General features: G+C 35.3%; 1 protein-coding gene and 1 long non-coding RNA gene across 14 annotated transcripts in view; one reads left to right on the forward strand and one right to left on the reverse strand.

Annotated features, from left to right (window-relative positions):
• Positions 1-13,844, forward strand: part of TRDN (triadin) — a 340,918-nt gene that overhangs the window by 86,775 nt on the left and 240,299 nt on the right. For all 13 annotated transcript variants that reach the window (XR_016020187.1, XM_088795483.1, XM_074333512.2 and 10 more), the window contains exon 5: positions 2,872-2,931. Coding sequence is in view for 12 of the 13 variants with exons in the window: in XM_088795483.1 (XP_088651609.1) it covers positions 2,872-2,931 (60 nt within the window). In the remaining variant the exon portion in view is untranslated. The remainder of the gene's footprint in view (positions 1-2,871; positions 2,932-13,844) is intronic.
• The window catches only part of LOC109446266 (uncharacterized), a 76,937-nt gene continuing 64,425 nt past the window's right edge, over positions 1,333-13,844 (reverse strand). The window contains exon 7 of the long non-coding RNA XR_012496735.2: positions 1,333-2,095. This is a non-coding gene — a long non-coding RNA (uncharacterized LOC109446266). The remainder of the gene's footprint in view (positions 2,096-13,844) is intronic.

The raw sequence follows: 13,844 nt of genomic DNA on the forward strand, positions 1-13,844 counted from the left end.
TCTGAATGATCATTTTAAGGCCTCCTTAATCTCACAAGGAATGCAGCATTTCATGTAACTTTTTAATTTATAATGTTTCATCCCTTTTGTGTATTCAAATTCATCCCTACTTGGAGTAAGAAATCATCTCTAAAAGGTGACTCCCTTAGCATATCCAAAGACCACTTACTTTAGATCTTTGACAGTTTACTTGCTTTTTCAGTCTGAGTTATACAAAGCACTAAAGTTTTCCATAGTCTTTGTTGATTTGAATAGGTGGAAGGCAGCAGGATGGAACTGGTAAGGGAGAATTTCGAGTTTTGTTTTTCAATTCATTTCTAAAAGATAGAACCCTGAGGATGACCTAAGATTTAAAAGGGAAAACAAAAAAAATCAGTTGCCCACCCATGGGTCTAGACCAGCACTGTCCAATAGTGCTATAATGTGAGCCACATATGCAATTTAAAATTTTCAAGTAGCCACACTACAAAAAGTAAAAAGAATAATATGACATTAGTTTTAATAACATGTCTTATTTAACCCAATCAGTATTTCAGTCAGGGCTCACTAAGAGAAGCAGAGCCAGGAGGTGATTGTGCACATATGTTTACATGTTAAGACACATGTTACAAGGATCTGGCTTATGTGATTGTGAGGACAGGCTAAGTAAGGCAGGAAGGGAAGATCACAGGCAAACTTGAGCCCATGGGCAGGGCCCAAAATTGCCCTCCCCGGACAGAATTTCTTCCCTCTACTTGGGAAACCTCAGACCTGTTTTCTAAGGCCTTCCAATGGAATCAAACAAGCCCACCCACATGATACAGAATCATCTTCTTATTTAAAGTCAATGAATTAGGGACTTTAATTAGATCTGCAAAATACTTTCATAGCAACTCTTAGATTACGGTTCATTTGAATGACTTGGGATAGCAATCTAGCCAAGTCAACACATAAATAAAAACCATCACAATCAGTATGTCCAAAATAATATCATTCCAAAAGGTCATTAATATAAATTCATTAATTGGATACTTTGCATTCTTTTTTACATTGAATCTTCGTAATCCAGTATGGACTGGCTCTTATAGCACATCTCAATTTGAACAAACCACATATCATGTCCTTAATATTCATATGACTAGTGACTACTACATTGGACAGTGTATGTCTAGGTATTGACAAGAGTGATTAGGCTGCTTGTCTTGTATCTTTAGAGCAGTTCTAAAGATACAAGATCTGTGTGTGTTTGTGTGTGTATGTGCGTGTGAAATAAGGTTTATTATAGCTTTATTGCGTATAGTCTATAAATTGCAACTTTATTGTGCCCTTGCAAACAGAATACATTTCTTAAAAGGCTGATCAAAGTTTCCATGCATATAGCTCCATATGATAGATTACAGTACAGCACTATTCTTGTTACGTAATTATGGAAATACGATAGGATGCAAGAGGACAGAAATAGAACTGCAGTCCTGAATCATCTGAACAAATTCTTTGGGGTCATTTTGCCCTACAGGAGCATTTGGCAATGTCTAAAGACATTTTTCATAGTCATGACTGGGGGTGGGGCTATGGGAATCTAACAGATAGAGACCAGTGATGCTGCTAAATACCATGGAGTACACAGAATAGCCCCATTCCACTCCCAAATAATGTTCACCCAAAAAGTCAATGATACTATGATGAGAAAATCTGCTTTGGGGTAGGATTTGGCATATTGGGAAAAGATTAAATACATGGTGATAGACACAGGAAGATGGAAGTTTCTTATGCACTTTGGAGATCTTTCTTGAACTTTGGATAATTTTATATTTCAGAGATGTGTCTTAACTCTTTTGCATATCCATTGCCAAATGTCAAGTAAGGGATAGGATAAGGGTGGAGGAGTGGCCTGCAAATAGTATGATGATGGATTAATGGGGAAAATGAGGGGAGGAAAACTTCACAGTAGTGATTACCCCCTTCACAGATAAATGAAAGTCAGTAACTGTCTTTTCTGAAGATATTTAGAATTTTCTTATGGTTGATCTTGATTTCAGACTTTTAGAAGAAAATCCATGAAATTTGCAAAGGGAGAATTTAAATGTGTACGATGATTAGCACCATCTCAGACAATCTGGAATAAACAAACAAGTAAACAGCATTAGCATTTTTATAAGAAAAAACATGATATTTAAGATTAAGTCACTTTTCAGCGGTGTAATATTTGTAAACTCTAATCTCAAATTTACTTCTATCCAAATTAACTGCCAATACAGAGCTAACTTTGTTTCTAAGCCCTGTTGAAGTGTGTCTACTGAAGCTAGCAAAAATTCAATATATTTGTGAAAACCTGATATTTGGGGGAAAAAACTAACTTATTTTATGAAATTATCATATCTGCATGCAGTAATTATTGGTTAAATGAATACCAAATTCTGATTATAAATATAGTTTAGAGTCACTACTTCTGAGATGTTTCCTATTACATAGTTGTTACAGTTCATTTCACAAATTCTTAATTTAGTATGTAAAAACTAAATCTTCCTAAATATAAATGACATTTTTACTAAGGATTCTTAATTTATATTGAGAGTAATTAATATAAAACATGATTATAGTTTGTGATAAATTTTAGCATCACAAACAGTGACAACATATCTTCATTGATATAAGATTTTAAGCTTTATCGGGTAACTAATTTTGAGGTAACTCAAATTTTTCCTTATTTTAATAAATGAGAGATTTATGTAGTAATATGTTATAAACTCCTTCCTTGTAGACGCCTACAAGCTTATTAGATATAATAATTTCGACTTTGTGGTGGAATTATAAAGTTTAAGTCATAGCTAAACTATTATATTTCGTACATTTTCAAAGAGCTTTTAAATGATAAATTCTATTTTCCCATAGAAATACACAAAGAAAAAACCGAAAAGCAGAAGAAACCTGAAAAGAAAATACAAACCAAAGGTAAAAGTTTAATTTTGTGTTTCTTATTTTTATTTAGGATATATATTTTGTATGTTTTTGTGGGAAAAAGAAAAGTTTTCATGTTTAGTTTTCTTTTGTTTTAATTTTTGTTGGTGTTTAAATAAGTACCTTTATTACCTGATTTAACTTCAGGTATAAGTGTATAAATAATATTGATTGGAATCAAAGTAACTTCAAAATGTATGACAACCTTTGAGTTATTTACAACTGGTTTTTACTAATGTAGTACCACAAACATATTTTTTTGACCTACTGGCAAATATTTTTTCTTTCTTTTAATAAGTTTTTAAAACAAATCGGAGTTCAATTTTTTTAACATGGAATTTTTTATGCCATGCAATATTTTTAAAATCTTTGGTGCAGAAATGCAGTCATTACGTTGCCTCGCTGCATACTGCCAAGGCCCCACAGCTTTCTTACATAGGCTTAAAGGATAGATAAATGGCAACAACATTATAATAACTATCCCTTTCAGCTGAACTGAATCTAGTAACTACAATCTTGCATCACAGGCATATTCACAGTGGCCAACACTGTGTTACTCATCTTACAAGCATCACTTTTCTGGGGGTGACTCACAAAGCCAAACGCTTTAAACAAACATATAGGAAGCAAAAACTTTCAAAGGGACATATTTCTAAATATGGCTAGGTTTCCCCAGTGGTAAGTCTCACACGATTTTGCATTTTATTATTATTGTGTGACACAGACAGAAAGTGAAAAAATTTTCCTCAGATAAAAATTGAATATTGTCTAATATTTATTATGTCAAAAACTGGTTAATGCAGTTTTTGCATAATAAAAGTTGCAAAATAGTAAAGTATCAAACACGAGAAGTTCTAATTAACCTAAATTGATGGACACATGTGAATCTACTATAAAATGTCATTCAAAAAAAAAAATATATATATATACTTCATGTACTTCCCGTTTATGAAGAGCTCATATCATTCTGCAGACTTTATATCTTTAATCCTAATGTTTGAATTTGTTTCAGATTGGTCAGCCAATTCTTATACAATCAGAGACTTTGAAGCTTACTCAATTGAAACCTATTTATATTTGTACTTAGGGAACTAATGTCTTCTTACTTTTCCCTTTCCTGTTTTTGTTCTTAATTCCTTTGGTCAGGGAAATTGGACACAGCTCTTAGGTATGGATTGCCTAGCCATGACTGAATTGAACTAGCATGTGTTTCTATCTGCTGGAGGTTAAATAGAAACTCAACTGGTTGCACACGATTGGGATTTCTCCTATCTTGCACACTGTACTATTAATTTAATAGCAGTGCTGCTGTAGTGAATGTGGTGATGCAGATGGTACCATTTCCATTTTGGACCTGGCTCTATTAGAATCCTGCTGTTAAAGACTTTGAGCAGTGGGCTGTAGAGTGGGTTTATTAAACTAGTGAGTCTTGCATAATTAAAACAGTGAATTTGGCTGAGGTTTGAAATAAATTTCTCAAAGGCTGGGCTGAAGATTAGTACCTGAATATATTTCCTGAATAGACCAAATATATTTGGGGAAAGTGAATATTTTTCAAGGAGAAAAAAAAAATGGAGCTTCAGCTGTTTAACACTGAAATGGGCTTCAGAAATCGTTACTTTTTTCCACAATTTTTCAGCATGAATATGAACAAAAGATTTCATTTCACTGCTTTGTTTCCTCATCCAGATAGAGTAATACCTGTTTTGTTTTGTTTTATTCCCAAGCACCTCAGTGAAAATAAATGTGATTTTATAATTGTTTGCATATGTAGATAAATACATGTTTTATATATGCCTCATTCTATGTCAGTCATGGTTATATGTGACAGATAATTAGAAATTTAAATTGTTATCAAAGCATTTTGAACTCTTAAAAGAAATACAATATATCCAAGGTAATAGCAGCCTGTAATGGTTATAGAAAAACCAGCACATGTCTGAGTCTAAAAACATCCATTAAGCTAAAGCTAGTATATTTTGGGGGACTATAAAAATTTTGGTGATGACAGAAGATAGCTCACATCCTATTGTCTCTGTTTGTTTTTCCTCCTTCAAGGGATTCATATGATATTCTAAAGGGTTTTAAGCGTGTGAAGTTACTGGGAAAGCCCTTAAACTCTACACCTAGTAGATGATTTACTCATAAACTGGAATAGAGAAAACAAATGAATATGAATCCCAGAGAACATACATTTTCAAAATAATTTTATATAAATACGCTAATTTATTTTTAAAATATCAAAATATTAATTTTTCGATTCTGACTCTTTTTCCTAGATAATTAGGTACTTTTTATCTAAGTGATTTTAATTCATGAATCCAAGGTAACTTTTATTCCTATTCTGTCCATCTATTTATTTTGTTTGATATTTTTCATTAGGGAAAAAAAAAGAAACAGTTTTATAGAGCTGAAGAGTAAACCCTTTAATTGTTAACTTGGCAATGAGGACTTATTTTGGTTTTAAGGAATAAATAAGCTTGGAAACATTAATGTTTACTTTTGAATTAAACTTGTGTTTTTATTTTTCTTCCATAAAAGTGGTAATAACTTATTTATAAAGAGGATCAGTGTAGTGTATATACTTCTTACCTGGTATTGAATTAATATAGTAATACAATGAAACTTTATATTTGCTTAGAAAAACCTTACAACCAAAATTTAACTTTTCCTGGATTACCAAAATGCCATTCACTAAATTGTTGCTAATATAAAAGGCCCCTGGTGAGCAGGCAAAATAAGTTCACCCCACTACAGGAGTTGTGGGCATTGAAATTGGCTCTGGCAGAAGTTAGCTTGAAGAAGTTAGTTTGGAGCCATGTGTTAAAAGATAAGAAATATTGGTTAGTCTCTTCCAGTAGTCAATAGTCTGGGCATCCTTTATAGGTATAAACACCTATGTGCATCAATGTCTGAAAAGAAAAGAAAAAAACATAGTGACATTAGAAAAAGGATAAAGTTTATATGCGGCCAAAACAGTGCCATGATTTCCATAAGATATCATAATATAAATTCCTAATTAGAAATTCATACTTAATGTCCTTAATGTTCACACCTTAAATCAAAAACTTGAGAGTGTCCTGGACATCTCAAAGTATTTTTTTAAATTGGATAATCTCTTCACATTTCAAGATAATGATTAATTTAGGAGCCGTGGTGATAAATTACTTTTCATATTTGATAAAAACTGAAGTAGTAGAACGTGAAAAGTCCCTGGACCCTCCTCCACATCTGTCATCATCTGACTTAACACTGATAACTAATTTACTTCACTCACTGTATTTGAAGCCTTTATTAACTTCTATGGTGTGAAATGTCTTCATCTCTCTGTATTCTTTTTCCTAATAATTGACGTTACTATCCACCAAAGTTATTCAAGCTAAAATTGTGGAGTCGTTGTTGCCTTTGGTAGTACTCACCCCTGACTGGACTTTAGAATAATCTAGATAGTTTAAAAAATATGCACACTGCTTTCTGGGGCCATTAATGTTTGGGGGATAAGGGCAGAGTTCGAGTCTAGCTTTTCTAATAATTCAAATGAGTAACAAAGGTTAGAATCACTGTCAATTAAATTGATGGTCTAGAGTTTAGGTATATCCTACAGAGGTTTCCTTTGACCAGCCAGTATTTTAAAATAACATACACCTGGATGTCTTTAGGTGGAGCCTGCACCCACTCGTATCAGTCTTCACCACTCTCTTATATCACTACTGGAGTAGACATTTATTCATCTGCCTTATCTCTAAAGGCACTTAAGTTACAATCTCTGTCATAGGCTGCCCGGTGTCTTTCAATACCAAAGTCCAGTCCTGCTTGGCTCCGTGGCATACTCCCTTTTCACTGTGATTTATTCTATTCTTGCCTCTCCTCTCCCACTGCTATCTCCTCCACAATCATCTCTCAATTGGATTATGATGATCACTTCTTAACTTACTTACCTGAATTAACCCCTCAAATCCATGCAATTCATGCCACACACAGGCTTAAATCTATCTGTTGCCATCACAGTGCTTCAGAAATAAAAGCCACATTTTCTACCAGGACATATAAGGCCCTGTTCATATGATCACTGATAGCCTCACAAATTTCCAGCTTTGTGCAATTTACCACATACCTTCCCTCCTCTGCAACCTACTCATCAATGCCCCTCCACTCCCAACTCTCTCCCTGTGCTCCCCATGGTCAGACCCCACCAAAATCCCCTCTGTTATAGACAGGCTGAACTATTGGTCGTCCCTAAGCAGGCACTGCTGCTGTCTCATAACTCTGTGCTTATGTGTACCCTGTTCTCTCTGGCTGTCAGGCCCTTCCTGTGTAGTCGCTTGTGAGGCTTCTGCATTTTTCGTTGATTCTTACATGGAATGTCAGTTCCTTTAATGGGCCTCCTCTGCTGTTCCTCACACTGGGGGCATTTAGGCACTGTCTGTACGGAAACACCTGTCTTTGCCCTTTCAAGCATCTGACAAATTTTAATTGTAGGTATATTGACCTAACTCATGAGGGCAGGAACTGTGTTTGTCTTCATATATGTTCTAAGGCCATCCCTGACATTTATGATTCTGTGTTTCCATAGCCACGAACAAAATAATTCAGGCTCAATGGTCTCTCTGGTTCCTACCAGCTCTGAATGTATGTGCTAATATAAAATTAATAATTATTCTAACATCTAACTAAGTAAGCAATACATGAAACACAATCAATAAATGTTGAAATAATTAATAAAGCAATTAATAAAGCATTCATTTTCTCTATTTTGTTAATCTGTATTTGATTCTTATGAACAATTCTTTTCCTTTGACAAGTCTGTGTTCATTTTTAAATATACATAATTACTCAGCTTTAATTGGGTCACTGTAATGTCAAATTTATTTAATTGGATCACTGTAATGTCAGAAGCAATTGAAGTATTTGATAGTAAGCTCCATATTAAAACAGAAATAATCTGTAAAATGAAATTAGGAAACACCCACAGTAAAATTTATAATAATATATAGATTAAAATAATATAGATTAATAATATAGATTAATTTGGACAATTTTAAAAATGCAAAAAATAAAGAAAAACTACAACAACCCAATTATCCAGTGATTAATAGTAGCATTCTTTTCCTGCTGTTTTTTCCTCTACTTAGTTGTTTTGTATTTTTTTAATTGCATATTGCCTTGTTTCTTTGCAATTAAAATTTTCATTATTGTTTTCTAATAACATTTAGTTTTTTATTTAACTATTAAGCATTTCAATTTACTTATAGAACAGAGCAAACCAGAAAAGACTAGAACCCGGGGGTAAACATACAACTAGATGAGAGAACTTTGTCCAAGATGTCTCCTAGACTAAAAAGAGGGCCTTTTAGGCATTCAGAGCAATCGTTTTCTGCTGCATCCACTTGGGTTGTTGGGTGTTCAGGTGAAGAACTGACCTCAGGAATTGGGAGGCTCTTCACATGGCAGAAATATGTGCTGATGGACAGCATGTGGTCAACCAGAGTGGGCCAGCCAGGGGAACGGAGGTAACCTGGCAGGCAGATACTATAAATGGAAAAAAATTGGCCATAGCCATTAGGCAATAATATACATTAATTTATTCACAGCACTTACTTTGTGCCAAACACCACACTGAACACTAAAAATCCAATGAAGAGTAAGACTCAGTCCAATGAGAGATCTAAAGAAAAGCAAATATTCAGTATATCATCATGTGGTCTTGGAGGAGAGATGGTGTTTAAGGAAGCAACTGGCTGCCTTGGTTGCAGAGTAGGTTTGACTGTAGTTTTTTGGTAGGGCCTGAGAGGATTGGGATTAGTTCTTTTCCGGGCTTTAGTTTCCGAGGGCTGCTGTAACAAAGTATCAAAGCCTGGGTAGCTTAAAATAAGAGAAATTTACTGTCTCACAGCTATAAAGGTTAATTAAATTGAGTTGCAAACCATCAATTGAAGAATATAGTAGCCTATATACTGTCTCCAAAGTCACGATCTCAGCAGAGTTGATTTCCTCCGAGGACTGTGAGGGAGAGTCTTTTCTGTGCTTCTTCCAGCTTCCTGGGGGTTTGCTGGCTATCTCTGGCTTGTAGATGAATCACTCCAATCTCTGCCTTCATCTTCCAATGCTGGTCTCTGTGTCTCTGTCTCTTCCTTCTGTGTGTATATCTCTAAATTTCCCCTTTTCATAAAGACACCAGTCATATTCAATTAGGTTTCACCCTAGTGATTGCAATTTAACTTAACTACCTCTATAAAGACCCAGATTTCAACCAAGATCACATTCTGAGGTAGGTACTGTAGGTTAACACATCTTTTTGAGGTGACATAATTCATCCCATAAGAGTTATCACATGCACAAAGTCAAAGGAACATTTTTTAAAAGGATAACTTATAACAATAATAATGATTGACTGGTTTAGGATTGTTTCCGGGAAACAATTATAGTGGGGAATCAAAGACTAGCAAGGGATTTTGCTGAAGATGAGGCTCAAAAGCCAAAAAGGACAGGACATTAAAATGTATCTAAATATGTTAGAGCCCTTTATAAAAATGCTTTCAAAGTCTATAACTTAATTAATCAACTGTGTTACATAAACTTTTGTTTTTCCCTTCTATCAGTTTTACTTCACTTTATATAAATAAATACAATTTTATTATGAAAATGAAGTATACACGCTATTGTTAGGCTAGATTGCAGATAACATGCTTGGAGAATCCAATCAATACACTTTGGCTCATAGAACAAGTTTACAATCTTGGGATGTACAAGGCAGCCTAGTTTTGGGCAGGAGTACTAGTTTAACAATCTACTAACTATATTCATATTCACCTCTGTAATGGACTTCTTACAAGCCTGTGTTTTCTTATCCAGGAAAGAGGCTAATTGACCTCTTAGGTTCCAACCAGGTCTAAAATTGTGTGTTTATATTGAATTAAAAATGACAAATTCTTCCTGTAGGACAATGAATAATACAATCTTTGACAAGCTTCTGTACTCAAGAATGCTTTTCTGTTGAGTTCATCACTGTCACTTAAAACTGTGTAGATCATTGTGCCTTAGCATAGAATGGAAATTGTACAAATTAGTTACAAAAAAAGTGAAACAAACACAGAAACGTACCCACTGATCAAGAGCACATCTGGCATTTTTGCGTAGTGGTGGCAAAAGCAGAAACATTTTAAAGGGTTTAAAATGAATGTATATCTTGTTTTTTCATAAAAAATGATTAATTCAAAACATGGATATATATGAATTTTATGAAGCTCTTTGAAATGTTGATCTACTTGAACTTTACAGACCACTTCAGTGCTGATACCTCCCACCACAAAAGCACCAGAAAACTGAGCAGTAGAGAAAATAATTAAAAGAAACATCAGCAAAATCTATTACAGCTAACCATTCTCCCCAGTCTTTTATAATACAAAGGTGTAATGATTACTTGCTTTTCCATCTGATTTCTTTTGGTTTGTGCACTCAAGATCAGTCCTGTACAGTAGCTCTGTAGTCAAGTATAGGTTCCGGAGTTGTTGTGGATTTTTTTTTTTTTTAATTTTTATTGGGGAATATTGGGGAACAGTGTGTTTCTCCAGGGCCCATCAGCTCCAAGTCGTTGCCCATCAGTCTAGTTGTGGAGGGCACAGCCCAACTCCACCAGCTCTAAGTTCAGTTGCTGTTTTCAGTCTTTAGTTGCAGGGGGCGCAGCCCACCGTCGCATGCGGGAATTGAACCGACAACCTTGTTGAGAGCTCGTGTTCTAACCAACTGAGCCATCTGGCCACCCCTCCGGAAGCTCAGCGGCAGCTTGCTATCTTCAATCTAGTTGTGGAGGGCACAGCTCACTGGCCCATGTGGGAATCGAACCCGCAATCCTGTTGTTCAGAGCTCGTGCTCTAACCAACTGAGCCACCCAGCTGCCCCGAGGTTCCAGAGTTTTGGTTAATTAAATTTATCTGCTAACCATCCATTGAAGAATATAGTAGCCTATACAAATCAGTACTTTGACATTTGGGCACCAAAACTTTTGATTTTTTAACTAAGAGCAGAGAAATCAGCAAACAGCTTTGACAACCTGACCCTGAATGCCTACTGCTTGGCTTGGATAAAGTTTTGCTGGATGAGAACCTCAAGGTTAGGAGCACTGTGAGCTCCAATACACTTCTGAAAAGAACACAGAGCCGTTGGCAGGTGGCCAGGCCTAAGGGCTGGGAAAGCAGAGCACGGCTTACAGAGTGCTGGAGAGGGACCATATGGGGAGGGAGTTTCGAGCAATGAGCTTCAAAGTTGAGTTGAGCTGAATGTTCTGGTCAGGGAAAGGTCAGAGTCTGGGCAAGTGCAGGAACAGCAGGGCCATGCCAACTCAGATGCCAAACATCATGGCCATTCCAACTGGTGGATTCCATTTGTTTTTAATTATCAGCATACCGAAGGGACTTTTGTATCTTGTAAATAAGGATGACAAACAAATTAAGCTCCAGCAGGTGCAACAAGCTTATTTTACCCCGTTCTAAAACTGTCCTAGCTAAGATGTAACCTGCCAAATAGAGCTGGTGCCAAAAAGCGTACTTTCTTCTTCCGTATAAAAACTTCTGGTTGTGGGTTCAAAACAAAGAGATGTCGAAGAAAATGCAGCGTTGTAGCAAATTATTTTTATTTTAGAGGGATTATTAAGGCAATTACTGATGATTGCATTGTTTTGATGATAGAAATTTCAAAACTTAGTATTCGAATTCACTCTTGCCAAAGTTTAAGTTTCTATCCAAGAAGCTTTAGTGGCTCTCTGCCATTTTGAACAGCTCCCCTAGAGTACATGAGTCCAGCTGCTTCATGAAACAGTATTACGGTGCCATTTCTGAGGGTGATAATGAAATTCCAGCCTACAGGACTGTGTCTGTAAATCACAACTCTGAGGAACCAGATTTTCCCCCAGGGTAAAAGAAATAGAGAATTAATATGCTAATTTGTGTCTGAATTCAGCCCCCTTGCTCTTCTGATTTCGTACTATTAATTCTCCCATTTACTCCCATGCACATGTCAATCGGAAAATCCTTTAGTGGAGTGGACAGCCAGCTGTCCAAGGTGGGTGAAGTCTGGCCTATCACAGAGGCAGAGACTCCGATTAGGTGTTCTCTTGGGGGTCTTGCCAATCAGGGTTCCAAAAGCACCGTTTATCTCACACAAACTTGGTTTCCCCTAGAGAAAGTTTAAAAGAGGTTTTGTTTTTGCCAAGATTTTTTTTTTTTTTTTTTTTGGTTTTCAGCTTAGTTAAGAGTGATCCAAAGAAACCAAAATAAGCCATTTGTGGCCATGTGTGAATACTAATGTCCTCTCCTTATTTTGTCAGATTTTTCTTTTGAATTTAGTAACTCAGAAATACCTAGAAGAATCGCTGAATGCGAAAAGAAAAGATAATGTTCTACAGTATTTTTTTTTCTTGTTTCTCAGTGGGTTTTAATTATTTAAGAAAAATTTTAACATATTATAAAACTTTTAAACAATTGTAAGCACACAGTGCTTATTATATCTATATCACATCATCAATAAATAGAATTGCACTGGAAAATGAAAATAATTCTTCTTATAATATTTTAGAATTCCGCTCATTCAAAAGTATCTATTAAGAGTTCACTATGTGAGAGACACCATATAATGAGCCACAGATGCAAAAATAAAATAATAGTCCCTAAAGCAATTTTATAGTAAGATATACAAATGATTGTGGTATTATTATTTAATTGCTAAAATAGAATTATGCACATGGCGAGGTTGGTGCATAAAATGAGTAGAGATCAAAGGACATTTTATAGAGGGGAAGGCCTTTGAGACACGATGGAAAAGGTGCATGGAAAAGAGGAAATTTAGGTGTGGGAATTCTAGGTGGAAGACACGAGCAGGCAGAGACGCAAAGGCATTAATAGGGCACATGGTGTGCTTGTGGAGCTTCCAGAATTTTGAAATAAATGGAATGTAAAGTCCAAGGGAAAATTCCTGGTAGATAAGATTGGGTTGATAAGCAAATGTCAGATCACTGGAACAATAACACATTTGTATATTTGATATAGCACCTACTATGTGACAGATACCATACTAAGCAATGAGGGAGATACTATTCCTAACAAACAGGTCAATGGTATAATCATATATTCATGTAATAAAGGTTACTCTGAGAGAGAAAAATCTAAATCTAAAGGTTCGAGAGACTAGTCAGAATATTATTATAATAGTATGTGTAATAATAATCTACCTGTGCTCATCCTACTTCAACTTTTGAAATCATTCCTTTCCCCTTTCTCCTACCCACTCCCTTACTAGGTTGATTTCTTTTCATCTTTCATATCCTTAAATGTCACTTCTACCAAGGGGCATTCTCCAATCACACAGACTACTTTAAGTCTCATTGTATACACTGACATGCCACTGGGAATATTGTCTTCATAGTAATTATACTAACTGCAATTAACTATCTTTGTAATTACTTGTTTAGCATCCATCATCCATTAGCTTGTTGACATCATGATGACAGGAATAGAGTCTGTCTTGCCTATCAGGGTCTTCAGCACTTGGCAGGTGCTCTTTCTGTATTTTTATGTAAATAAATGATAGGCAGGGAAGATCATCTTGAGTGAAAGATTGGTAAAAGGAATATTAAACAGGTATGATTGAAAGAGCTGGATAAATGAACAAAAATGGAAAATAAAAGACAAATCTTAGATCTGTCCCATATTTCTAGCTTAGAAAATTAGAGGTGCCATTAATAAGAGTTATGACTAAATTGTGGGGTAAAATTTTGACTTAAATTGGAGCCCCAGTATATTAATTATTTGGTTCACAGCTCATATTAAATTAGATTTTGTTTACTTTGAAAGGATTTGGTGCCATATTGCTGTCATCTCACTATATTTTCAAAAACTTTTATTGAGGATTGTTTC

Source organism: Rhinolophus sinicus, chromosome 2, assembly GCF_057876585.1.
Source record: "Rhinolophus sinicus isolate RSI-liver-muscle chromosome 2, RSI-T2T, whole genome shotgun sequence".
NCBI lineage: Eukaryota > Metazoa > Chordata > Mammalia > Chiroptera > Rhinolophidae > Rhinolophus > Rhinolophus sinicus.